The sequence below is a fragment of the Eupeodes corollae genome, chromosome 1 (genome assembly GCF_945859685.1).
Source record: "Eupeodes corollae chromosome 1, idEupCoro1.1, whole genome shotgun sequence".
Classification (NCBI taxonomy): domain Eukaryota; kingdom Metazoa; phylum Arthropoda; class Insecta; order Diptera; family Syrphidae; genus Eupeodes; species Eupeodes corollae.
In genome coordinates, this window is record NC_079147.1 from 71,519,256 (window position 1) to 71,546,923 (window position 27,668).

The 27,668-nt window shown below is 36.6% G+C and overlaps 2 protein-coding genes across 3 annotated transcripts in view; one reads left to right on the forward strand and one right to left on the reverse strand.

The window, feature by feature from the left end:
* LOC129940999 (uncharacterized) overlaps positions 1-25,208 on the forward strand; it is a 38,109-nt gene extending 12,901 nt beyond the window's left edge. Inside the window, exons 2-8 of the mRNA XM_056049535.1 lie at positions 646-731; positions 795-1,792; positions 9,828-17,445; positions 17,509-17,592; positions 17,664-17,830; positions 17,897-18,095; positions 24,961-25,208. Coding sequence (XP_055905510.1) covers positions 646-731; positions 795-1,792; positions 9,828-17,445; positions 17,509-17,592; positions 17,664-17,830; positions 17,897-18,095; positions 24,961-25,192 — 9,384 coding nt within the window. The 3' untranslated portion in view covers positions 25,193-25,208. The remainder of the gene's footprint in view (positions 1-645; positions 732-794; positions 1,793-9,827; positions 17,446-17,508; positions 17,593-17,663; positions 17,831-17,896; positions 18,096-24,960) is intronic.
* Positions 25,209-25,221: 13 nt separating this feature from the next.
* On the reverse strand, positions 25,222-27,408 carry LOC129941001 (uncharacterized). Of its 2 annotated transcripts, none has more exons than XM_056049536.1 (4): positions 26,977-27,408; positions 26,454-26,588; positions 26,229-26,395; positions 25,222-26,172 (listed from the first exon to the last, which is right to left on the reverse strand). In XM_056049536.1, exons 1-4 carry the CDS (start codon positions 27,075-27,077, stop codon positions 25,349-25,351), a joined length of 1,227 nt encoding a protein of 408 aa, XP_055905511.1. In that variant the 5' UTR covers positions 27,078-27,408; the 3' UTR covers positions 25,222-25,348. The 2 variants fall into 2 exon arrangements, with proteins under 2 accessions (XP_055905511.1, XP_055905512.1); XM_056049537.1 differs by lacking the exon at positions 26,977-27,408 and adding an exon at positions 26,671-26,905.
* Positions 27,409-27,668: the final 260 nt, after the last annotated feature.

The window sequence follows — 27,668 nt, forward strand, 5'->3', positions numbered from 1 at the left end:
ACCTCTGCCTCAATACTCACAAATGCCCCATTGACATCACGCTGAGTTCCTCCGATTATGTCAATGTCATCAGCATATGCTAGTAATTGGACAGACTCTTCAAAGATAGTGCTTCTAGTGTTGACGTGTCGCATGACGGCGCATCACCTTGTCTAAAACCTTTCCTGACATCGAAAGGTTCTGTTAATATGTTTCCAAGAGATAGTTAAATTGTACGATAATTGCAACGTCTTGAATAAAATCCTGCATTCGCGCCTAAGGACTGATCTTGACAACAGCAAAACATTTGCTCATTAAAATACAAACTTCTTATACTTTCTACAAAATATTTCCAAGACCTTTTTCTTTTATTCAACTAGATTTGTTTTCTAATAGTTAAACAATGCAAATAAATGTATAATCACAAATATAGCCTAAAAAACAAAAACAATTCCCTCAAAGATTAAAATACATACAATTTATTTCAATAAATTATTTGAATGTTTTTAAAACATAACTTTATAAAGTTGCCGTTTTGCCAATGTATCTCTTTATGTTATTTTATTTCCTGCATTATCATTTTCTAAACTTAGGACTTTAAACGTAAAAAACGTTTGTATCATCATAACAAACAAAAAAAAACAAAAACTTTGAATTTCTTCTCAGATTTTAAAAAAGAAATCAGCAGACGAAGACATAACAACCGAAATCAAGGCTCGGCGAATTAGTTTTAGTGGAAAGAAATCCGTAAAGTAAGTTAATTTATATAAATTTTAAATTAAATAAGAAGAACAACTAAACTTTCAATCTTGTAGAGAATTCATTGCCGGTGAAGAAGCGGAAACAATCTGGGGAACATCTTATGAAGAATCAGCCGATGATTTAAAAGTAAGCTCCTCTGAAAGCGGTTTAGTTAATGTTCACGTTAAGCGAATACAATTGAGAAATAGGCGTGTTATTTGTGATCCCCAACAACAGCAACAACAACAACAGCAGAAGCGTCGTTCCTCGATAAGAAAGAAAGTCCTCATAGCTGAAAATGATAAAGAAAATTTGTGCATTAAACCGCCAAATCCACCCACCGACACCGCCATCGCTGCCGCCGTAGTTGAGATTGTTGAAACTGTGGTGCAGCAGTCTTCCGCTCTTCCTTTGGTTAGAATCGAACAAACTCAATCAAAATCTCCGTCTCCAATAAAATCAGAGTTTGCTGTGGAAAAACAAAATGAACAAAACGTCACGGTCGTTTCGAAAAATCGAGAAACTATGCCACCGAAGAAGCTTGTTGTTGATTGTTCGAGTATTTGTTCGAGTACTTTTGATTTTATTAATTTTTCCGCACAAATAAACAAAACAATTACCATTGAGCAAAGTTTAGATGTGTCATTGAATGAATCCGAACTTCAATTGTTTAAATTTCGAGTTCCAGTGAGTACGACGGCGACGACTACGACGACGACGTCTACAGAAATAAGTCCCAATACGTCAAATGTCTTATGTCGGAGTATTCTGATGTCAGAAGATGATGTGAATGTTATGAAAATGGTTAGAAAACAAAAGAAGAAAGGCGAAATGAATGCAATCGAGAATCAAATAATTGACGAAGAATTAAAATTAATCGAGACGAAAAAGCGTGATGGGGACTCAACGTTAACGACAGATAATTCAAAAGTGAATAATGATGAGACAATGAAAACACATATGGATGAACAACCGACTGAAATTGACACAGGAAATACCAGTACTGCAATGGAAATATCTCAAATTTGCGATAACAAAGGATCAAAGAGGAAATCGGACAGAACAGCTCAAGGTAAGTGAAATTTGTTCATTTGTTTAGTGTGTTTTTTTTTTTATTTTGTGCAGCTTTTGGATATGTTAAAACTTAAAATAAGCTTTGAGTCAAACAAATTTGGGATTATACATTTATTTGCAAACTAAATCATCAAAAAAACGGTGACTTTTAAACTTGTAAGAATTCGCCGCTAGGCTTATCTTTTAATTGTCTTAACATATTAACAGAAAGTCCTTATCACAAATGACATACAAGATATGCTTTTTAACATTTTTTTTTTTAATATTAAAAAGATCATCAAATTTACTCAAAAAGAATTTTTTGAGTGAAAATGTTTTAGTATACATACGTATGGTGGGTAGGTAGAGTTTTTAATTGATTTAGTAAGTTCTGGACTGCGACGTTTTAAAACCAAAAACTTGTTTGGCATATTAATGAGAAGAATATGATATGCCAGGTTGGTAAGCTGATTATCAAGTTCAAAAAAGATATTGGTTTGAAAATCTAATTCTTATTAAGATCTTCAAAGATGCCATATCAAACCATGACTTTCCCGTTTCTTGTACCAAAATGAATTTTAATCCTTTCCACAATGAGACAAATAGGCCTGTTTGTCCATTTCTCTTAGTGCCAATAAGACCTGGAAAAATAAACCAAATAAAAATTAACTTAAAGTTAATGTTCAGAATCGTAGAACGTCTCACCATTGTTAATTAAGCTAAAACAATAGTTTTAACAGGCGCGTGGCAGCCATAGTTTTACAAAAAATATTGCAAATTAATGACTAGGGATACCAGTTTTTACAAACTCCGAATTTGATGTCATTCTTTACTTGCCCTTTGTAGTACAAATCTTCTCCGACGCCTCCTATGCTAAGGCTGAGTTTTTCGAAATAGGCTTGCAAGGCTGTTGAAGAGACTAAAAGACATTTAAAGATACGCAAAAATTATTGCAGTTTATCTTTGACCCATTAGTAAATATGTTGTACCAAAGCCCTTTCTAACTATGCAATTTTTCTAATCCTTTCTTGTTAAAAAGATGACTGCAATTCTTTCTGGGGCTAAATAAAAAGTGCAGAACTCGTTGCTGGTCGGAAAAATATTTGATGGAATCAATTTTAAGAGTTAATTGCTGCGCGATAGTAGATATTTAATGTGTTAGAATGTTCAGAATAGAACTTAAAACATCTGTTGATCAATATCGAAGAGACTCTGGATTGCTGATACTAGCTGTTTTTTAACCTTCTCAAGTTTGTCAATCTATATGACAAGATCACTCGTTGCAATGCTGTTTATTTTCAAATAATCATCTTCAACATAGGGTTATTCTTTTTACCTAATGATCTTACCAGTTCTATATTTAATTTTCAGTTAAGTTTTGGATCGAGACTTCGCATTGACAACTTAATTTCTTCAGAGCCATTTCCGTGTTTTCGCTAATCATCAGGGGTGAATTTCCGTCTATTACCATCACATCACATCTCTTTAACTTAACGAAAGTTTTATTTATGAATGAAGGCTATAGAAAAGGGGAAATACCATCCACCGCTTTTGGGGTATTGTTTAACTTAATTGAGCATAGAAATTATTCATCTTTAAAAAAGTAATTTTTCTGAGCGGAATCAGTTAGGACGTTGTTAAGGCACCTTCTACTTCTGAGAAGGTTTCAAAGGAATGTACTTCACAATGGATTCCGGTCTTAATTATACGCTCTCCCTCATGTACCTCACATAGTCAATATGGAAATGTATACATACCTTGTCGCCCATCTAAATAGGTTCACTGTTTTTCGTACCTTACGGTAAGACAGTTAAACTTAATTCTTTGCAAAGAACTCACGTTTCATCTGAATCGATGATTAGAATTTCGGAAAGCCTTAATAAAAAGTAGTTTCCCAAACTGAGCGAATAATAATCATATTTTATTACATACCTAAGACGTAAATTTGATGTCCATACATATTCAGAGATTCTTAGAGTATGGTATGCAAAACAGTGAACCTATTTAGATGAGCGGCAGTGTATATGGAAGCTCTGTCATTATGCTGAGAAAATTGTTCTTCCAAATATCGTACAACATCCTAAACGCAGCCTAAGATTTCCCGAAACAGCTCCAACTTCAGTAGAGACAATAATCCAGATATTGGGAACTCTTTACTTTTTCTGCTGCTTCTTGAGCAATGCTTACTAGACGGGATTACTGTGACGTTCCGAGACTGAACATCTTACATCGTCTGTTTATTCTAGATCTTTCAGGTATGTTGTCAGGGTCCACCTTATTTCTCCTTTTCCTGTCAAGGCTGCCTACAGCACATCACTGATTACCATGTCTGTCTCCAGCTTGGACTTCAAACTCTTCTGACAACCTTACTCGGTAAGACATGACATGGACCCATCATAAGTCACCTTTACAATAGAAAATAATTGATCCAGCCTACCCCTCTTTCGCATACCAAGCTTTATGACTTTCATGGCAATGGATCATAAAATAATTTTATAGAAATATTGCCCTGGATCTTTTAAAGGAATTTGAATGAAAATGTGGGCTTTTGGTATTAATGCAGTTAGCTATTTCGTTCACTACACGTAGTTTGGACGATTTTTTAATCTTACATCCACAAAATAAACACTGGTGTGCCACGGGGCTTCGTGCGTCTAACGATTAAGATGTTTTCTGTCATTGCAAAGAGTTTTGAAGACCTTCTTATCTTTCTGTAATCTATAAAGCATTCAGACTGAAATTCGATCAAAACTCTCATATTTTGCTAAGTTCCTAAAAGACCTACTTTAATCTCTTGGATATAATCCAAAGAGGAGCTTTAAAAATTGTAGGCGACTGTTCATGTAAAATAATGGTATCTCTGTTCTTTTCATAAACTTTCTCTGAATAAGCCTATTGCATACATTCCATTAAAAAATTCAACCTTAATAACCTCACTACCCTATACTCGTCCTCTGCAAAGGAAGTCACATAAACACCACGTTGAAACTTGCAAAAGAATTCTCAAAATAAATGAGTACCAGTTAAAGTGGTAATTGATATTCGACGCACTACTCAATCGTGATCTAGAGGGTATTGATGCGATCAATTCTGGAGATGTAGTTATCCACCCTCAAGTCGTGCTTCCGGATGCGTTCCACAACAATTTGGCTATTGTTTAGTTTTCCCCCTTTACAAAGTCTCTTTTCTTCTGGAGATTAGTTATCATTTCTGTTCTACTCTTCAGGTAACTGCTCAGAAATCCAGGATATCCCTATAAAGCTCTGATGGTCGTAAGTCCCTAAGTCGTACCACTTTGTTCATTTTGAGTGCTTTCATTACGATACTGGGGGGTAAAGTTGAGATTAATCTATCAGGATTCTGTTGCATCGGGCAATTCAGAAGATTTAGGTTGCACATTGCTGTCAAGAACATGTTTTAAGATCGCTCCTTTGTCCACTTTCTGGGCTCAACCTAATCCGAAATAAGAAGAGTAGCATTTATGTATATTATTAAACGGTTGTTGTTTAGAACTTTAAAAACCAGATTTTAAGTAATCTTATAGATGGTTCAGTTGTCGCACATGGTTCTCGGCCTATTTTAATTCTTGATTGAAAGCATAAGTGTCAAGCAGTGTATGCTTGACACTGCTTTCACTCTGTTGGAACTGCTTCTTGCTAATGTAGAATATACTAGAAATGACTTTATTTATATATACAATTCAGTTATACAATAAATGATAACAAGTTTTTTAAGACCTACTTTCGAAAACGTCGCACAGTGTGTTGGACAGTGGAAAAAAATCGAAAAAAAAATGTTTACTGTCTTGTTTCCAAATAAGCCAAATTGAAGCTAACATTCCCGAGAAAACTTCTTAGAGATTGTTATGATAAAGCTCGACCGCCAGCTATAAGCACAACTCGCTGAATGTAATATTAAGTGGCTAACTCAAAATAAGAGTAGACTAGAGAGGGAAGCAATATGCGTAGCGTTTAAGATTAATAAATAATAACGGATTAATTTGTAATTGTTTCATGATCTCTGATAAGCACAGTTATTTTCACTGTTTTTTTTTTAGTTCGTTAACTGCAGTTGTAGGGTTTTAAATCAAGTTAAATCAAGGTTAACTTCGAGGTTATTATTGCGTAGAGAGTGCTGTATTTGAATTGACCTACTTTTCGCGTGTCAGTACTTGTTGTAAAAATATATTTTTGAAAATAAAGACAAGATTAAGATCTTTTAAGAAAAGTAAGTTTCGTCTGCCTTTACCTGCCTTTTTCCTTAACACAACCTATTTTTTCATGCATTTTTAACAGAATGTGTTCAAATAGAGAGCTTTTTGAGATATGGTTGACTGCACCATCAATCAAAGTACCACATGTTTTCCAGTTTGTACTAACAAAATTAAATGTAGAAGGTATTTTGAGCCCGAAAATGAAAATAAATTTAAAAGGACACCTTTCTTCCTTGTGCTCAAACATTTTTAAACGCTGGCAAAAGAGCAAAAGGACGAAAAATATTTGGAAAAACAAAGTCTGGCTTGACCAACCACATACTTTTCCCATGAACATTGAGTGTCTTCAGAACATGTCCAAAAACCAGGCTTCGGAAAATAAACGCGGTAGACCAAAAAAATTGTTTGAAACTTGTTGCAGCAAAACAAACAAACAGGCACAAAGTTGATGATTTGATCAGAACAAGGTGTGTCGAAGAATTGAGGTATGCAGCACATTTGTAAGAGCTAAATTCATCAACTTCTGCTCATCGAGATGAAGAAAAGAAGAGTTTGACACCTTTAGAAGCCCTGTCATTATATCTTGATCTCGATTTAACAGAGAGAAGTTATGAAATTTTAAGAAAAACTGTTAACGCAATCCACAAAGACTGTTTTCCGAGCGTCTACGCATTAAGGCAAGCGAAAATAGGAATACTTCCAAAATATACAGCCACGGAAACATCAGTAGAAGATGATTTTCAAGACTTATTGGAAAAAACTGCGCGAATTATTTCTAAAAAAGTAAGTATTGAAAAGGACACACACGCTAAAATCATATGTAAATAGGGCTTCGATGGTAGTTGCAACCTTAGCGCGTATAAAATTAAGTTTGACAATCCTGAAAACACGGACGAGTATTTGTTCTTGATAGCTTTCGCCCCATTAAGGCTTATTGATATTGATTCCGGTGAATTTCTTTGGAAAAATGATCGGCCTGGTTCTATTTTGAATTGTATACCCGTTAAATTTGTATTCAGAAAAGTATGTTCTCAGCTCGGGAAAGAAGAGGAGATTGCCATGCAAACAAAAATTTCTGAACTCAATAAATATGCTCTAATTATAAATAGCCCGTCGAGAGACCTCCAAATGAAGCCAATTACAGATTTGGCCTTTCTAGTCTTCATCTGTGGATACGTACATTTGAGTGCATATTACATATCGCTTACAGATTACCCTTTAAGAAATGGCGCGTACAAGGAGACGAAAACAAAACCCTTTTTCAAATAGAGAAAAAAATGATACAAACGGAATTTAAATCAAAGATGGGATTTAATGTTGATCAACCTAAACAAGGATTTGGATCATCAAACGATGGCAACACTGCTCGAGCTTTCTTTTTTGAACCCTCAAAAAGTTCAGAAATAACCAAGATTGTCCAAACTTTAATTGAAAATTATTTTACGAGTGATCGCAACAGGAGCGGACGTTGACCTTGAACAATTTAAAATTTTAATATTTGAAACAAAAAACCTCTACTTAGATTTGTATGCATGCTATTATATGCCCATCACACTGCATAAATTGTTTTACCATAGCATTGAAATGATGAAAAGTTTTGAAATACCAATAGGACAAATGTCCGAAGAAGCTCTAGAAGGCTTACACAAAACTGTGCGACGCGTCGGTAAGATAGACAGAATTTGAATTCTCATAGAGAAAACAATAAAGATAAAAAGTGAGATTAAATTGATTAATAAAATTAAATTACTAGAAATTAATTTCGAACAAGTTTACATAAAAAAAATTTAATTTCAATGAAAAGATACAGCAAAAAGAAAAAAGACAAACAAATTTAAATTCACTGGAAAAATTAAAAGCTCTCTGTAAGAATTCTTTTTCTGTAAAGTTTATCCCAGTCTTTTGATCCATTAAGGGTTTCGATTACATCTTCAGCTTTAAATTTGTTCTTTTCTCAAATATCTCGACAAATTTCTTGGATAATTAGACGAAATCCCAAAAAGTGTCCGATATTCTCTCTCTCATGAGTGTTGCAGAGTTGGCACTAGATAGGCAGGTCTGGTCTGTGAGGTATGTAGTTCAGAGAAAGTATATCCCCTCTGGCTCGTAGAATTGTAGAATTCATATCCGTTGAGTTCTTGTCGTCAAAGTAGTTTGATTCTCCAAGATTAAACTCCAACTTACTACAGAAATCTCTATACTGCGATGAATTTCATCTGGTACTTTCATTTTTCATAACTAGCGTATCTTCCGTGTCCTTTTCTGAAGATCATTATGTTAGATTTGCTAAGGTTGACTGATAAATTCCATGCATCGCAGTATTTTCCAAGTTTGACGATCATTTCTTGGAGTTGGTCTGGGGATTCCGATAAAAGTATTATATCATCAGCATACAATAAGCCCGAGACATTTTCTCCCGCAAATTTCACCCCTCCTCCCGTGTGCTCCACCAAATCCTCAATAATAGAATAATGAACGCACATCCTTGTTTAAGGCCCATTGAAGAACTGACATCTTCGGAAAGACATTCTCCATCCCAAACGGCTATTGAATCTTTAGCATAAAGAGCTCTTAAAATACTGATAATTTTGGATGATATGCCAATATTCAAAAGTTTTAGAAAAAGTGCCTTTCGATCAATGCTGTTAAATGAAGCCTTAAAATCTATAAAAAAGGCGTGTACTATTTGTCCACAATTTAAGTACACATTTGCAAAGTTAAGTAGCAGAAACAACTGATCGAAATCCAGCTTGCAGCTCACTGAGCTTGGAGTTCATGTTCACCCACGAAGTAAGTCTACGGAATATCATACTCGCAAATATCTTCATAGACGCGTTTAAAAATGATATCCCTTGTTATTTATCTGGAACAGATGTTTCTTTCTTTTTAAATAATGGGAAAATCACCCAAGACAGAAAACTAGGAGGAATCACTTCAATCATTATAACAGCAAAGTAGGGCTATTAAATCGCGGGAGGCATATTTGAAATATTTAACTGGAATTCGGTCTGTTCCAGCTGCCTTGTGTAGTATCGCTCTGCTGCAATCGATTCGCCCTCCGAAAAGGTTAAATCTTTGATATATGGCGCAGCATAGTGGAACTTTGAGGCCTTGCATACCGTATTGAGCAACGAAGATAAATGATTCTTTAAAACAGACGCCATATGACCGCACCCTATAGTAAGCTTAGCCCCTCTTACTAATTTCATTCCTTTACAAAATTCATCAGAAGATCTTGTCATTGGCAGTGTGGTGACTACGCTTGTTTTATAGCTTAGCTTGTTTGTAAGCACAAGGTTTTTATATTATTTGTTTGACTCTACGTACCATAGCTTAAAGTTCTCGTTATTAGATGAGCGAAACAAGGTGAGGAACGAAATGATAGATTTCAAGCCGTTTCACACTCCTTATCAAACCAGATTTGCTTGTTTTTTTTTCGAGTTTTAAGCAGGTTTGATTGATGTGGATATGCTCTCTTTATAACAACATAAGCATTGCTGGTAACTCTGCAAAAAAAGTTTATTCCATTTTAATTTTGGGGGCAGATTTAAATCCTTCGTTATAGGTGAGGCAGCTACATTAGTCTCAACTGAAATGACTAAAGGCATATGCTCGGAAAAGGTTTTAGCACCTACTTTAAAATCCGTTTTCATTCTCAACCAATTTCCTCCGGCTATACCATAATCTATACCTGAGTGACCTGAAGATCTAATAAACGTATATTCTCCTATAATATCCCTTGCACTTCTCCCATTTAAAATTGTTAAGTTGAACGAATCACAAAGCTCTACTACTACTACTACTACTTAAATACCAAAACATTTGTTTTATATTCTTTCAGCTTTTCCTATAGATTCGACATTAGTTGATATGAACTCTCCGATGCGTAAAAAACCAATGCACTTATCACATTATACTTCAATGGATGACACAAACAATCTTATTGGTAATTCCTCTCATCAAAACAAATCAATCGGAATGCCGACTATTTATGATTCTGTTGCACTTGAAGAATCCAACGTCGGTATAAATTCCCTTGCTGGAACAAATTTCCTAAGTCATACTATTTTCGATAGTAAAACAATTATTAACGAAAGTTCAAGCTTTCCTAATACCACTGCAGCTTGTTTAGCTTTGGGAAATCAAACAGATGGTATATCAATGGAATTATCACTGTGTACACCAAATGCTCAAGAAAATCAACAACCAAGCAGTAAAACAATATTTTTACCAGATAAACAAATGGAATACACTTTGCCTGGAGATGAACCAGCAATAGATCAAATTCAGAGGGTTAAAAATTCTCAAACTATTTACGAAGCATCTATGTGCGCAGAAGTCACTGTTCCCCCAACCTCAAATCAAAAAGAATCTATATACACCTCAATTTATATGGACGAAGAATCTCCAGCTTCTTCCAGAGTTTATGATACAAAAGGTCTTAAACTAAGGCAGACAATTGTAAGTTCAGAAGACATTTTTGAAGATTCTCACACAAAAAACGATCCTAAATGTGTTTTCCAAAAAACCACCATGACTCCAATTGAAATATATGAAGATTCAATTCAAGACGAGCCAGATATCAAAAACCGAAACTGCAAAACTATCTATGATCCGATTGAAATTACAGAAGATCATGTTTCCTATCAGCAACCATCATCAAGCGATTTGAACAAGAATAAGATGAGCAAACGGGAGTCGATTTATACTCCATCGGACATGATTGAAGTATCTCCAAAGTCCAATGAAAGTAAATCATCAACTTCAAAGGTTGGCCTTAAAAAAAGACAGACCATCTTGAATACAGAAGACATGATTGAAGACACTCAAAAAACTTTATTCGGGACGGCTTCAAATGGGTCCGCAAATAATCGGCAAACAATCTTCAAGCCTAAAGATATTGAGCTTGATACAGTGACAATTCAAGGCTCATCTATTGCTTATTCCAAAAACAATAATCCAAGACAATCCATTTACACTGCAAGTGATATTATTGTGGATTCACCGAAAAGCATGCTTCCCTTAGAAGCACAATCCAAGCGACAAGTCGCACCAGAAGGCCTTAAAACCCGACAGACAATCTTCACTCCAATTGATATAATTGAAGATATTCCAAAAGAATGCACATCTAAAAGTGTACTTCAAAAAACAAACGTAAAGTCTATTGATATGTTAGAGGACTCGGTGCAAGAAGATAGTCTGTCCAGAAAAAGTCATAAGCCGACGGAATCAGTACATTGTCCCAGTGACATGCTTGAGGAATCTATAATGAATGTTCTTACTGAAAACCAATCAAAAAGTCTTAAAAACCGCCAAACAACATTCACTCCAGAAGACATTATCGAGGATTCTATCAGAGAAGTTGAAACCACAGATGTTTTTCAAAAAACAGCCAAAATGCCAGTTAGTATCTTTGAAAGTTCTGTTAACTCCTTGGAATTGGTTTCGAAGACAACTCTCAGAAAGTCTCAAAATATTTGTCAAAATACTGAAAGGGAAGGGAAAAAATATAGAGAATCTATTCATACTCCTAGTGATATGATTGAAGATTCGCCTAAGCCAACGAGATCTACAAGAATAGACGCAGAATCATCTGACCCTAAAAAATGTCAGACACTATTCACCCCACACGATATAGTGGTAGATTCTCCAAAAGAGGCAACATCTAAAAGTTTACTTCAAAAAACAAATAAATCAACAATTGATATTTTCTCAGAACTTTCACAAGCACCACAAATTGAAAGCCAACTGAAAACAGCTAAAAATCGTCAAACTATCCACGAATCTGCTGATATTGAAGAAGCGACAACTTCAAATATGCTTTTCAAAAGTTGCAAGACTGTATACGATCCTTTTGATATTGAAGAAGTTGCAATATCGAGTGAGGTAGTAAAATCCTCTAGCAAAGATATCAATAATTGTCGTACAATTTTGGCATCAGAGGATTTAATTGAAGATTCTAGAAGTTTGGCTCAAAAAACTTTAAACATGCCTTTCAATATCATCGAGGACACCTTGCAGCAAAAAGAGCCTACTTTGAAGTTAGCTGTGAAAGATCGTCGGACTGTCTTCGACAATGCTGATATTGAGGAGGAGGAGAATAAGGCACTTATTAAAAATGAATCGTCTTTAACACTGAAACACAAGTCAATAAATATTTCAAGTAAGATTATCCCTGATAATTTCGACGAAGCGATGTCGGTTCAAGTTCATCCAAGTACTATTGTAAATTCAAAGGAAAAACGACAAACAACTTATAATCAAGTCGATTTATCCCTTGACTCTAAAACTCCCACTTCTCCTAACTTAGAATCCAAAGAGATAGAGGAAGACCTTCCCAAGGTGAATAAGCAGCGTGCACCATCAAAGATCAAAGTCTTTCGGCGTGAATTATCTTCCACGGATTTGAGTACAAACAAATCCGGAAAAATTCAAAATGTAGCTAATCTGGATTCGAATCAAGTGAAGACATCCGCTCCTATGTTTTCTTATGCAGCACATCAAGCTAAGCTACAAAGAAAACGGCAATCAATTCATACACCTGTTGATATGGTAGAAGATTCTCCTAAGTCTTCCGTAAAACCTCCTCAATCTCCAAAGGCTGAGAAAGTCATAACGGTTAATGAATCCTGCAATATTAAAACAGTTTCCCCAAAACAGAATTCAGATGAGAATATTTTTCAAAAAACTACAATAGTTACCGACGACGACAAACCCTCAACGAAAAACAATCGTGAAACCATTCACACTCCTTTGGAAATGATGCAGGATTCACCGAAGAAACCAATTGAACTAGCTGAAGTTAGACAGACTCGACTCTATGAAACTAAGCCAAAAACTCTAGAATTCAAGGAACAAGGAAGTGACTTGCCATTTAGAAAACCCACAAAACTCTTTACGGAAAATTTAAAATCTATGAAAAATCCATATTCATCAACAAAAACATTAATGGACCAGGTTATGCAAGATATGGGTTATTCTATGAATTTTCAACTTCAATTTCCTCCCGAAGGCAAAGTGGCATCTGAAAAACTACCAGAAATCCCAAGTCCTACGAATGATTTATATCAATCAATGAACATGACTGTGGAACAAAATGCAATGGAACTCTCAATAGCTGACGGGAAAAATTCAAAGAAACACCAACAAAATACGATGTATCTTAGGGAAGGTGTCGCCGAGGAAGATGTGAAAAAGAAAAGTCGTCAACAAATGTTCAATTCGCAAATGGAATTGATTGGTGATGATAATGCAATAAATCATAAAACCTCTCAACCACACTTTGGCAGAGAAGCCAAAAGCAACCAAGGACAGATGATTGATGAGTCAATGGGTGTTTCGCTTCTTAAATCATATAGTTCATATGAGCAAAATAAGCAGCCAGAAGTCTTGAAGGAATCAAGAAGCCAACGTCAGACAATTTATTTCAATCAAGATCTAGATGAGGAAGATGTAAACGCCGTTCAGAAATCTTTACAGTCCGCTACGATCAGTGAGAAAGGTCAACAGTCATCACTATCGCATAAATTTGTCCATCAAACTATGTATATCCACGAGGATTTAGAAGTAGAGAAAATAGATGATCGGCAGGAACCCAAAGCCCACGAAGTTCCTAGTCGCAAAACCATTCACTGTAATGAGGACCTTGATGTGGAAACTCTCCAACAATCATCGGTGAAATCGGTCAATCGGAAATCGGCTATTGAAACCAATAAAGAAAACACACCACCCAAAGAAATTAGACGAAAAACTATGCATTTAAATGAGGATCTCGAAACTTCGGTGAAAGATTCTCGTCATGGAATTAACCGACGAACCATGAATTTAAACGAAAATATTGAAGAAGAAGAAGATGAACAGCTACTTACATCCACCGCATCAAAACTTGAATTGCCAGCTAAGAAAAAAGACACTCGTCGAACTATTATAATGAATCAAGATCTAGATTTAAGTGAAATTGTTGATTTACAAAATGTTCTGCCTGAAATTTCTTCACAAGACTGCCCCAAGGCCAATCGTCGAACTAACCATACAAATCAGGATCTAGAACTTGAGAAAACTCACATAAATAGCCCTCAAGCTAACAACAACCAAAAACGATCCAAAGATCGCCAAACAGTTCATTTAAATCACAGTCTTGATTTATGTGAAATGGATATTTCGCAAATAGATCCTCATGCAAATATTTTAAATCAAGATCCTCAGGTTATTCAGCCAAAACCTAGTCGTCTCACAACTCATATCAACCAAGATCTTGATTTATCAAATGTCGGCAAAATTAAATCTGAGATTCTCCCACAGGACTTCATTAACATTAATCGTCGAACTAACCATACGAATCAAAATCTAGACATTGAAACAAGTCAGATAAATAGTGATGAGGTTAACCACCAGAAAAGACCGAAAGCTCGTCAAACAATTCATTTAAATCAGGACCTTGATTTATGCGAATTTTCCCAGGATCATAATCAAAATCCTATGGTCATTCCTTCAAAACCTAATCGTCAAACAATTCACTTTAATCAGAATCTTGATTTATCTGAAATTCACGATTTGCCAAAGGTCAGAAGTCCCCAGAAGTCTTTCAACAGAGACTCAATCCCAACTAATAGAAAAACAAATTATTTGAACAAAGATCTTGAAATCGATGAGGAAGACGAACAAAATTATTCTCAAGCTAACCGCAAAACAACATTTTCCCCTCAAGACCTTGATCGTCATAAATCTTCAAAACAAAGAAGACAAACCATTCTTGAGACTCAAGACCTGGATATGAGCATAGATTCAGATGTAATTCATCCAAAAAGTAAACAGGACCGGCAAACTGTTTACTTCCAACAGGAAATTCAATTAGAAGACATTGATCAGGGTTCAAAAAGAAACAACTATTCTTCTATGCCTCATCAAGAAATTGCTGCCAATGACTATGATGATGACGTTGACATTGTAAAGCGCAAAAATATCTTCAATGAAACCAAAAAGAACACAGAAGAGAATGCTTTTCGTTATCCATTGACAGATGGATCTAAAATTGATGAGACATCTGTTACTTACTTTAACAACCACAAATCTGGGTTTAAAAATACACGAAATCGTCAAACTGTTCATTTTACCAAAGATAATGATTTGGATGAAAGTGTTAAGCCTGTGGTGGTACATGCTTCCATTGATTCTGCTACCGATGATGAAAACAGTGTGAACAGAAATTGTTTAAAAGACAAGAAAGAAGTTTCTTCAAAGTATTTAAATAAACAACCAAGACGTGTTACAATCTGTGATGCTCAAACTTTGGATATGGATGAATCGATCTTACCAAAGTCTACCGCACGTAAATCAAGCTTTATGAGAACTCTTAATTTTGATGAAGTTCCAAATGAAATGTCTCTTCAAAAATCAACATCAACATCTTTGGCAAAATCAAAAGTAACCAACGATGATGTATCTCCAGTGTATAATCCCCGATTGAAGCCTAAAATTCCGATGACACCCTCCGAAGTCGACAGATCACTCGCCGAATATCTTAAAATGGAAGCAGCCATAGAAGATGAGGAAGAGGAAATATTTTTTGATGCAGAAGATGGGACAGATAATGGCAAACCTTTGACGAATAAACGTCAGACTTGTCATCTGCCAATAAACATCTTGGAAGAATCTGGTATGCAGCCACTTCCTCCATCACAACCAACAACCAAACGACAAACCACTTTTTCTCCACAAAAAATGACAAATGAATCTCCTAATCACTACCATGCACTTAAATCTATGAAAACTCACCACAACGAAACACTGCAACAAGATGCGGACAGTTCACCTAAAGGTATATTCCAGAAGAGTCTTCTTAAATCAGCAGACATGCCTATGATGGATGTGTCTCATAGTCCTAAACAAAAGCTCATGGAATCTCGATTAGAAACAAACTCTAATGCTGTTCAAAAAAATCGCCAAACCCTACACTTTAACGAGTCCATTGATATCGCTGACGTTTCTTCCACATGGAAGCGCAGTTCTGCCGTTCAAAGTGTTAAGGAAATGCTTCTTGAAAATACCCGATTGTTTTCACAATCAAATCTTATGAAGCCGCCAACGACTTCAGACCCCTTTGAAAACAAACAAAGATCGACAGTATTTTTTCTGGATAACCAAGACTCTATGGATGTCAGCTGCATTGAGAGTGGTCCTGCAGATCCAGAATGTACTCCGACTAAAAATAAATTATCTCGAATTCCACAACTTATTGGCAGTGCCAAAAAGTTAGAATCTCTGAAAAAGAGTATGGAATTTATTCAACAAGAATTACCAAACATTGGCTCTCATTTGAGAAAAAACGAAGCATACGAGAATATTGATGATTCTCCGGAGGATCAAGAAACACCAAGAAGATTCTCAACATCGATTCCAAAGAAGCTGGAAGAGATGGCAGATGAATCGGTTGAAATGTGTGAAAATGAAAATTTATCTGAAACAAGTGAAACATCAGAATCACCTCAAAAAGAAGTTAGACAGTTGCAAGAGTCTTTTGATACAATTGATATTCCAAGGAAGGTTCTATCCTCGGTAAGAAAGACAATGCAAGAATCCCCACGAAGAGATGGTGACGAAGTTCCTCGAAGAACAATCAATTTAAGTCAGAAAGAAGCTCTACAAGAATCATTCGATACTGTTGAGATACCAAGACGTGGGACAACTTTCCAGCGAAACGACACTGTCTACATTTGCCCGAATGAAAAGGAAACAACAGTAAATGCATCTCACAAGTCCTTGTTTCAATTCGATGTCGAAGAACCACCCATAACAATTTCCGATGTATCAACATTCTTCAGTCAGAAGTTGCTTCCAAATGGCAAACTAGCCGCAGCAACTTATTCGCCCAATACCACTGAAGCACTGCGTAAATTGAATGTAAATGAAATCGAAGCTCTCTCCAGGTCTCCCAGTTCAGATGATACAACTCATAATTTGGCCAATTTCAAAAAGCGTTATGTCGAGCTGACATGTGACAGCCTATTGTTGTCCGATTCGAGGGACAACATAGAAAAGACACACTTGAGTCTGGTGAATACCTTCGATGACGAATCGGAAATGGTGCAACCTCATCGGGATACTGACATTGAAATTGACATTGTACCTGAAATTTCTCAGCCAGAAATCAAACCAAAATCATCGTCGTCGACGGTGTGTAAGAAGTGTAAATGTCAACAATCAAGCACAACAATACAAAACGATACGACCATTGGAAGTTTCATGTTGGAACCGTTGCCAGTGTATGAGATAGACCTGAGCGAGCTGGAACAACTGGCAAAGAAACCGAATATCGCTGCTGTTGGGAAAGTGTGGCGACAAAAACTGCGCGAGAGCGATAGCTTCAATGTGTCGGATGGTAGTCGAAGTATGGCAATGGACGATGAGGATTCGAAGTCAGTAGAACAATTGTTGATGGAACTGGCTGAGGAGAGATTAACGTATGTTTAAGAAATCTTCAATTTTTGAATAACTCTTCAAATGTATTTGTTTTGTTTTCATAGAAATACGCAATATAGAAAGAAAAACCGAAAAGAGGTTAAAATCGAAAATAGTTTCCTATACAAGGTTCGGAGAAAAATGCAGAGGTATGTTTTGATTTATGATTGTTTTTACGGATTAAAGATTAGCTAAATGTATTGTTTTATTTATTTTGCAGCATATCCAACTGGATTATTAACGATATTCTTCTTTTCAATAATATTATTGTGTTAACCCACACACGACTGCGAACATTTGCAATACTTATTAACTTTACGCCAAAAGATTCAAGAGGAGTGGAAGTGATCTTCGATGACATTCAATTGAAACCAAATATGTTACACAGTAAGTATTCGGTTTAAATCACTTTTACAAGTTTATCTAAATTTAATTTGTTTGTTTTGTTTTAAGCTCACCAATGGAAACCATATGAATATGCGTTGCATTATCAGCTTTTAGTGGAGTTGCCATTTGATTTGAAAAAAATCTGTCCAACCGGTGATAAATTCTTTGATCTACTCGAGCATGTTGATGAAGTCGTAGAAGATGTCCTCAAAACGGGCAGGGAAATGCTTTCTCTTCTATTGCCATCACCTGCTTCGTTGATAAGGTAAATATCATTTCAAAATATTACATATTAGGTCTTATCACACGATCCGTTGCTTGGAAACGATTCGCGGCCCTACGAATGGCAAAACTAAGTATCACTGACTTACGCTTAGATGTTGGCACCAACTTCAAGGCAAAAAATACTCTCGACAAAAAAAAAATACTTCCACTTCTGACCGTGATAAATACACAGCTATTGTTTTAGCCAGCTTGACACAACTAACCATAGTGTTATATTTGTCAAACACATCCATTTTAAGAAAAACCTTCTATGAAAGCCGATTGGCACTACAAGAAATTATCTTTAACTAGACTCCAGTTCAGATATGATAACTGGTATGATTCTTTTGGGATTGGAAACTTTTCGATTTCAGCTGCAAAGAGACCATCGAGAAGAAAAAGGGTGTTTCCGGCGACTTTGGGCCACCAATAGAAAAAAAAAACAAGCTAGAAAGGTCTACAATGCCCCTAATCGTAAGTTCTAATCCAGAGGCAGTAAGAATCTTTGATCATTTGTAAAAAAATGAGGAATTCTTTTTTTTAAATTATTCCTATGCTTCTGGTCAAGCCTATTGGTTATGAAAAAAATGTACGTGTTTACAATGCCGTTCGGCTTAGTTTTTTTGTTTTTGAGGTGACCCTGTGCCGCAACCAACATGCGTAGCTCGGTTCCTACCTGCGTGCTCAACCTATGTTGCGGGTCCATTGGGATTGGATTCGAAGACTTCCGGGCTGAGGTGTTAATGTCGCTCTACATGACCCAGCCATCTAAGCCGTTGGACTTTAATTCTGTTAACTGGGTCAGTGTCGCTGTACACACCGTATAGTTCGTTATTATATCTTCTCCTCCATTCGCTGTACACACCGTACAGTTCGTTATTATATCTTCTCCTCCATTCTCCATCTAGGCGTACGGGAACAAAAATCACCCGAAAATTTTTCTCTCGAAGAATTCTAAGACGCTCTCATCTTTCTTTGAAAGGGCCCAGGCCTCGGCGCCATAAATGAGAACCGGGATTACGGATGGACTTTTGGAAAATTGTGCTCTGGTATTGACGATTGAGTTTTGCACATTTCTTTTCAGAACGACGTTGAAGGAGTCGCATGCTAAAACCTTTTTTGACACTATATGCGTCGGTGAAATTGTTTCCGACCTCGATAGGGCAGCGCGTTTTCTCCATCGTCAATCTTCACGAACTGAAAAGTTTGACATTGCTCTGTAATGTTCTTTTATATAGATTCTGTCATACACGTTTTGAAGTCGATAAACAGATTATTTTTCAAAATGTTTCGTAAATTCGACTGTGGATTTTCCTGGTGTGAAGCATACACTGATATAGATCTGTCATGATCTGATGCCTATGTAGGTTTTGCAATTCAGTGGGTATCCTTTCTTAAGTATTCGAACTATGTTAAGGATCCACTCTTACTTACTTTTCTTCCGACCATATTTTGCAGATGAGCTGGTGCATACTCCCTACCAAATAATAGCCTGCTACTTTGAAAAATTCGGCAGCCATGCTGTCAGCTCCAGCAGACTTGTACTTTAGATTAGATATAGCTTTTTTCCCTTCGTCGAGGTCGGCTGGGCGGAATTGTTGATCTGCTACGCCTAGGTTGCGTGGTTCTATCTCCCTTAAAGCGGAATTCGATTCGTCATCGCCGTTATATAATTTGGAGAAGTGGTCTCTCCATATTCTCAACATAGACTGAAGTCATCTCCTATGGCTGCAAGGTAGGTTTTTAATTCTAAATGCTGGCAGTATAGGACTTCTTAAGAGGTTGTAAGAGACTCAATCGAAAAAGGACATGACAGTCTCTTGCGATTGTAGCCGTCTAACGTTAAATGTTCGCACAGTACTTCCTTGTGTTTGCTTGGATCGGGATACCCGTAGCCGTACTTTGGCTGTAACGAGGTAGTGGTCCGAGTCAATGTTGCCCCGCGGAATGTTCGGACATGCTGTATACTTTAGAGTTGTGTTGCTTCAATCGTAATGTGGTCAATCTGGTTGACAGTTGATTGGTCAGGAGATTTCCACCAGCGTACCAGCTACCAGAACGTCTCGCCCGCAGCTAAATCCATCAGCCTGAATCCAAGCTGTATCTCCCGATACACCACCAAAGATGTCTTCTCTTCCTAGCTTGGCGTTAAAATCTACTAAGAAAATTTGAATGTCCCCTGATCCGCGTTCTTCCTTTACTGCGCTGTCCTGTGGGTGTGGATTCGAAGACTTTCCGGGCCGGAGCATTGGTTTCCATGCGCTCTACGTGACCCAGCCATCTTATTTGTTGGACTTTTACCCTTCTGGTCTACGTCGCTTTACAGCCCGTACGGCTCGTCGTTCCATCTTCTCCTCCACTCCCCTTCGATGCATACAGGATCGTAGATGACGCGAAGAACTTTTCTCTCGAAACGACCCAAGGTACTTTCATCGGCTTTTGTCATAGTCCATGCTTCTGCACCGTATAGCAAGACGGGGATGATAAGGGTCTTATACAGCGATACTTTGTTCCCTCGAGAGAGGACTTTACCACTCAATTGCTTTCTAGCCCAAAGAAACAGCAGTTGGCAAGAATTATTCATTCATTTGGTGTCAGCGCATGTGTAGTTTTCTGCGTTTACAGCGGAGCCTCGGTAGACGAAGTCCTTGATTACCTCAAAGTTACGTCTGTCGATGGTGACGTTTTGACCAAGACGTCGGTGTTGTATGTCCTTTCTTGACGACAGCATGTTCTTTGTTTTGCCCTCATTAACCGTTAAACCCATTTTAGCCGCCTCTGCCTCAATACTCACAAAAGCCCCATTGACATCACGCTGAGTTCTTCCGATTATGTCAATGTCATCAGCATATGCTAGTAATTGGACAGACTTTTGAAAGATAGTGCCTCTAGTGTTGACGTGTGAGCTCTGCACTATTCTTTCAAGCATCACTTTGTCTTAAACCTTTTTTGACATCGAAAGGTTCTGTTAAGTTGGTTCCAACCTTTATGGAGCAACGTAAATTCTCCATGGTCATCCTGCACAAACGGACGAGTATCGCAGGGACGGACGCCAAAACTAGAAATGGCTCTATACAGGTCGCCCTTGTAGATGCTGTCATATGCAGCCTTGAAATCGATGAAAAGATGGTGGGTGTCGATTTGGTGTTTTTGGGTTTTTTCCAGGATCTGCCGTAATGTGAATATTTGATCTACTGTGGACTTTCCTGGTCTAAAACCACACTGATAAGGACCTATCAGGTTGTTGCCGATGGGCTTTAGGCGTTCACATATTAGGGCAGAGAAGATTTTGTAGGCGGTGTTAAGTAGACTGATTCCTCTATAGTTGGTGCAGCTTAGAGGGTCTAATTTTTTCAGGCTCGGGCAAACAATACTGAGGTTCCATTCATCGGGCATGCTTTCTTCCGACCATATCTTAAGGTGCGTGTCCATTTGAGAGTACTTCTGCTAGTTAAATCTCGAGAGCAACTCTCGGGAGACTGTCCATTTGAGAGCCAAATTTAAGAAGTTTTGCTATCGCGAGCTCTCTGCTAGAATATTGAGAGTTTTCTTGCTGAGAGTACTCTCATAATCGTGTCCACTTGATAGATTTCTTCTGCTAGCATATAATCAGTTGGCCACGTATTCTATCCACACTGATAACTTCCAATCCCGTCTGTCGATTTGCCTTGCTTAAAAGTTCTGTAGGCTTTCGTGTTTTGTTAAAAAAGTTGTAAGTTGAATTATTCTAAAAGATTTAAAAATTATCAACAACATTTTGCATTTGATGAAATAGTTTGATTTCAAAATCTATTTTTTGTAGATTTTAGTTTTGTATGAAAATATGGATTTTTATAAAAAAAAACTACTATTTTCCGTGAAATAAAAAAAGTGTGAAGACAATATTTTTAATTTTTGAAAAGCTTTTTGAATCGAAAGTTGAAAACAATATTTCTTTTAAGATAAAATAAGTTGGAAGCCATAATCTTAAATTTTTGAAAAGTTATTTGAGTCAAAATTCAATTTGTAACAACTTGAGTAATGTTTTTTTACGTTTTTATTTTTTATAAAAAAAAACTGTCAATTCGATTTTTCTAAAAAAAATTTTTAAAAAATATGTTAAAAACGTTGTTCTTCGGTTGCACAAAATTGTTTCGGAGATAAAATCATTTTTCATTCGTACAATTTTCGAGGTGTCAAATTTGTTTTTTTTTTTTTATTTATAAAAAAGCCGTTAGTTGGATTTTTTTCATAAAATATACTTTTTTGGTATCACGTTACAATATATAATATAAAATTTAGTTCAAGTCTCTAGCATTTTTGGTTCGTGAGATATTTGGTGTTAACCAACGTTTTCACCTTTTTTTTTAAAACTGCTATGGTCAAAAAATCACCCATTCAATTTTCTTGGGAGCCCTTTCTGCATCTTTCTGGCTTATATCTATATAACAAAATTTATTTGAAGTCGATATCTTTACTAGTTTCTTGACGACGAAAAAAACGTCGAACGTACGAACGTAAGTACACACGCTCTCACAGGCATCGTTCTTAAAATCTTTTATTTCGATTCTAGGGATCTTGCAACGACGAGAAATGTCAAAATTTTCAATTTGACAAATCAACCCATTACAATAACTTCCTATTGGAAGTTAAAAATGTATTTTCAAATCAATTTTATATGAAAAAATCCATAGTTTACACTGCTTTGCCATGTTTACTCTCGACAGCTACTCGCAAAATTCGAACTGTGTTCGTATTCCGCGAGCTTATCTCGGATAGTGGTAAGCACATGTGTCCACTTGCGAGTGACTCTCAAAAAAGTCGAATGTCGAGAGTAATTTATCAACTCTCCGCGAGCTACTCTCCAGACTATGTCCATTTGCGAGATCGCTCTCGAGAGCAGCTTGAGAGCGACTCTCAGCACGTTTACTCTCAAATGGACACGCACCTTTAGAGATAAGTTGGTGCATGCTCCTAACCAACTTATCTCCAGCTGCTTTAAAATCCCCCGCATGCAAGCCATCCGCTCCAGCGGCTTTATAAGACTTCAGCTTAGATATCCCAATCTTTACTTCTTCTAAGTCGGGACGACGGGATTGTTGGCTTCCGTCGTCTATGTTGAATGGATCATCCTGCCTGTTAGCGGAATTCAGTTCGTCGCCGCCGTTATACAGTCTTCCATATCCTCAGCATTGACTGCGGTTCCACTATGATGTTTCTATTTTCGTCTTTGCAGCCTTCGGTTCTAGGTAATTTTTCATTTCACTTGTTCATAAAACTTTCGATCTTCATTCCTGCTTTTAAACCTCTCAACATCTTCGACCGCACGCTTCTCATGCCCTCCCTCTTTCATGTCTCGTCTTTTTATGCAGCGCCACTTTGCGTGACTGTTGTTTGGCTGCATTTGCCTACCGATATTCCTCATTACACCAGGGGTTCCTTGTTGGTGGATTTTTGAAACCCAGCACATCAGAGGCGGCTTCTCTGATTGCATCTTGGCAATGTTGCCACTGGTTTTCTATACATTGTGTTAGCGGCAGAGAACTTCGAGAAAGGTTACTTGTAACTCCGTCGGAAAAGGATTTGGCGATCTCTGGCGATTGTAGCCGTTCGACGTTGTACCTTCTCCCAGCACCTCCCTGGTTTTGCCATGGGTCTGGAAACCCGAAGTGCTACCTTGGCTAGTGGTCCGAGTCGATGTTAGCTCATCGGAAAGTTCGGACATCCATGATGCTGCAAGCGTGTCTTGCGTCAATCGCAATATGGTCAATCTGGTTGACGGTAGATTGATCTGGAGAAATCCAAGTTCCTTTGTGGATGTTGAGGTTTGGAAAAGGCGTACTGGCTACCATGACGTTTCGCCTCGCAGCAAAATTAATTTATTTATTTTCAGCGTAAGAAATTTCTTGAAGGACGATAGCTTCTTAATGAGCGGCAGTACGGATTGCACAGCCAATGTGGAGGTCTCATGAATCATCTTATCGAAAATGAGGAATGTAGGATCATTGCGTTGGACTATTATCCCCCTGGCTAAGTCTAAGTGGCTGTACATCCCGTACAGGTCGTCGTTCCATCTCCTCAACTCGCCGTCAATACATCATACAGGACCGTATAGATGACGTGAAAATCTTTTCTCTCGAAATAACCGATGGTGCTTTCATCCACTTTTGAAATAGTCCATGATTCTGATATGGGACTTGTAAAAAAACACTTAAGTTGTTTTGGCGAACCCAAAGAAACAGCGGTTAGCAAGAGTAATACTTTCTTTGATCTCAGCACTCTTGTTATTTACTGTGTTCATAGCGGAGCACAGGAAGATAACAAATATTTTTTCCAGGAGTTCAATAAAACTTGTTCTGGACGGATTCAAGACTAAAATACGCAATTTACATACACTCTTCCTTATTTTTATAAATGATCTCTTGTCTGCAATTTCGAATCCAATTAATTGTTCGCTGCGATAGGACTCGTAGCTTTTCAGATTCATATCCCTCTTCTTCGAATTTGAAACTTAATCGACAAAATATGATAAACTTGTACAATGGGGACTAACCGCATAGAATTCAATGTTTCGAAAATCCAATGCTGCCTTGTATCATTAAAATGACAATATCTATGAAACTGAACATTTAACCTGCCTCGCACATACTTTCCTTGTCAAATCAATTTCAAGAATTCACAACCAATATACACCGACACCTTTTTTCTAACGCTTGTTTCTTCTTGATGCTCGCACTTTGTCTCGACAAATATTTGTGTCACCAAACAACACTTTTGTTGTTGCCATTCGTAGTACGAATCTTTTCCGAGCGACGGAGCTATGATATGGCCGCTTATATATTTTTTAAATATGAATTAAATGATCTTTTTTATTTCTTTACATCTAGAGAACCATCTGGAAGACTTTATATAAGAAAATACGTTCGAACAAAAACTCCTCAAAATGATGTTAAACTTACGGAATTTCATATTGAAATTCGAAATATTAAAAAGTTATCATATGAGTCGATAGCCATGCCGCCGCTTTATGAATTCGACGAGAATATTCAATTGCTGCCTGTTGGTAACGACTTTTTGAGAAATTTTCTCAATGATCCTTTGAAGTTTATCAAAAAATGAATAAATCTGGATGTGTTAAAAATAATTGCTTAGATTTTAAGTTATTTTGTATTTACATAAATTATTTATATTATATTTTGTTATAAGTCACATTATTCATAATATTCCAAGTGTTTTATTATTTTATTTACTTATCACCACCTGGAAGAAGAAGGATTAGACGACAGACTTGGGATTCATAACTCTGTCATAATCAGCCATTGAAACTGGTTTTGGTTTTTGTAACTTTGGATGTTTAAGTTCACTTGCTAGCTTTTTAGCTCGAGCTTCAGATTTTTCAATTATTGGAACCCAATAGTCTGACAGACATTCGATCTTAAAAATCTCAATATTTTCTGGTTTTAAGCTGGTTAGGTCTTCTTTAATTGGGACCAAAGATGACAAACGATTAAATGTATCCACCAAATAATTGGATTCATCAACAAGTTCTTGTACAGCATTAAAAAGATCAGAATTTAATGCAACTTCTTGAATATCAGCGCAAGGTGATTTTTGTTTTTCAAAATTCGGTTGCAATTTCATGTTTGCGAGTCTGTCTTCTATTTCGGTATTGGAAAAACTACTCCACGGCATTGCCTTAGTGGTATATGGTTTCCATTGGGGCTCTTCATCAACAGGATACTCAAAGTGCCAACTCGACAAAGTTGGCTTCAAAAGCGTACCAGAAGATTTTGAGATTTTCTTGAAATGTTCGATTAGTGATGTTTTATCACCGTTTCCTGATATGGAATCATCAGACATATCATCTGCACTTTTTGATCTTCGGCGGCCGCGACCATTTTCGCCAATTTTACGTATCTCACATATTTGATCGTAAAGTTTTTGTTCACTTGGTGAAAGGGAAGAATCTTTATGTTGTGGTTTATTCGATAGATAGGTTTCCAAAAATCTAGTTCCTAATCGAGGTAAGAGAGTTTGTGTTCCAATGTCGACACCAACTATAGCCTCAGTCATTTGTGATGCCGAATGGGTAAGAATAACTTGAAAATGTAAAACAAATAAGATACAAAATTTGTTTTTTAAAGAATTTACTCACATTCACCAGGTCCTTCTTTTTTGATTGTAATTGATCCATCAGTTAAGATACTGACATCACGCTTAGGAATTAGATCACTTTGAACAGGAATTCCAATCGTACGACTTGGTTTGTATATTGGCAAATCAACTTGGATTGCAATGGATAGTTTTGATAATCGAAGGCGTCTGTAATTGATGGAAAAATATTACGCTTAAAAGTTGCTTCTGCTTATCTCATACAAACCTTGAAGCGTCTAATAATTTTGCCCGTAGTAGGGCATTTTTATCGGCTTTAGGAAGTGTTGAAACACTTACAGATTTCCATGGTGGTCTTTTCTTATCGCCATCATCCTTCAATCGTTTCCAGCTCTTTACAACTCTATAGAATACACATACTGAACGTTAACAGGAGTGAAAATAATGCATATAAACGAAAGTGAAAGTGCATTGAAATTCTATACTTCTTCCATTTTAATTTGTAAAGAGCATTTTCATCTTCTTGACTTAATTCAACAGCAGCTGCTTCCATTGTAAGGCAATGTTAGCAGCTCTTAGAGAGTGATTTATAATTAAAGCCTTTGGAATTCAAACTGATTCCTGCAATGCAAATCAAATTTCCTACAACTTCGATTCTCTCCGGTGAACTTATTCTTGTTTTTCGTGTGAATCAGTGAGTTAATAATCATATAATAATCTTTAATAGCATTTCATTTTGATTGACTTTCAACACGACATGATAATAATTTCGTTCTTATTAGAACTTTTACCTCGTATTGTTTCCTGGAGAATTATCATCAACACTTTGTGTTTCACTTGTTTCGGATGATGTTGCGCTATTATTGGAACTTGGTGAATTAATTTTACTCATCCTTTGTGAAAATTATTTAACTTTCTTTTAACTCAAATAATATAACGCTTATATTACGTCTTCAAAGAAGGGCAAATGAGAGATGTTCTTACGAATCGATAATAATAACACAGGTATCCAAGGAGCTTTTCGTGCTAGTTGCCATTACAGGCGTCTTATGCGTAGGAGGCACAGGTGTTTATTGTTTTTATTGATACTTACATTTTTAAACATAATACCAACTTTGATATGTAATTTACAAATGATATAGTTTCAGTTTATATCCAAGGAAGTCCTATACTCGTACATTTCTGTTTTATTAGGAAAGTCTCTTTAAGGTAACCATAATATGCTAAACATGTTCTTGACAACTTAATTGGGTGGACCTAAAAGATTCATTGTCGTAGCTGGTTTTACAGAATCGACAAACTACTCTCACCCACTCAACTACAGCTAATGACACTATTTAGAGAGGTTTTTGTTTAATGGAGATACAATCAAGTCTTCAAAAGTACCTTAACCTTTGTTACTTTTTTACACACGGGTTCCTATTAAATTATTTTGTTTCTAATTGCTGGACGAAAGAATATAACTTAACAAATAAATACTCAA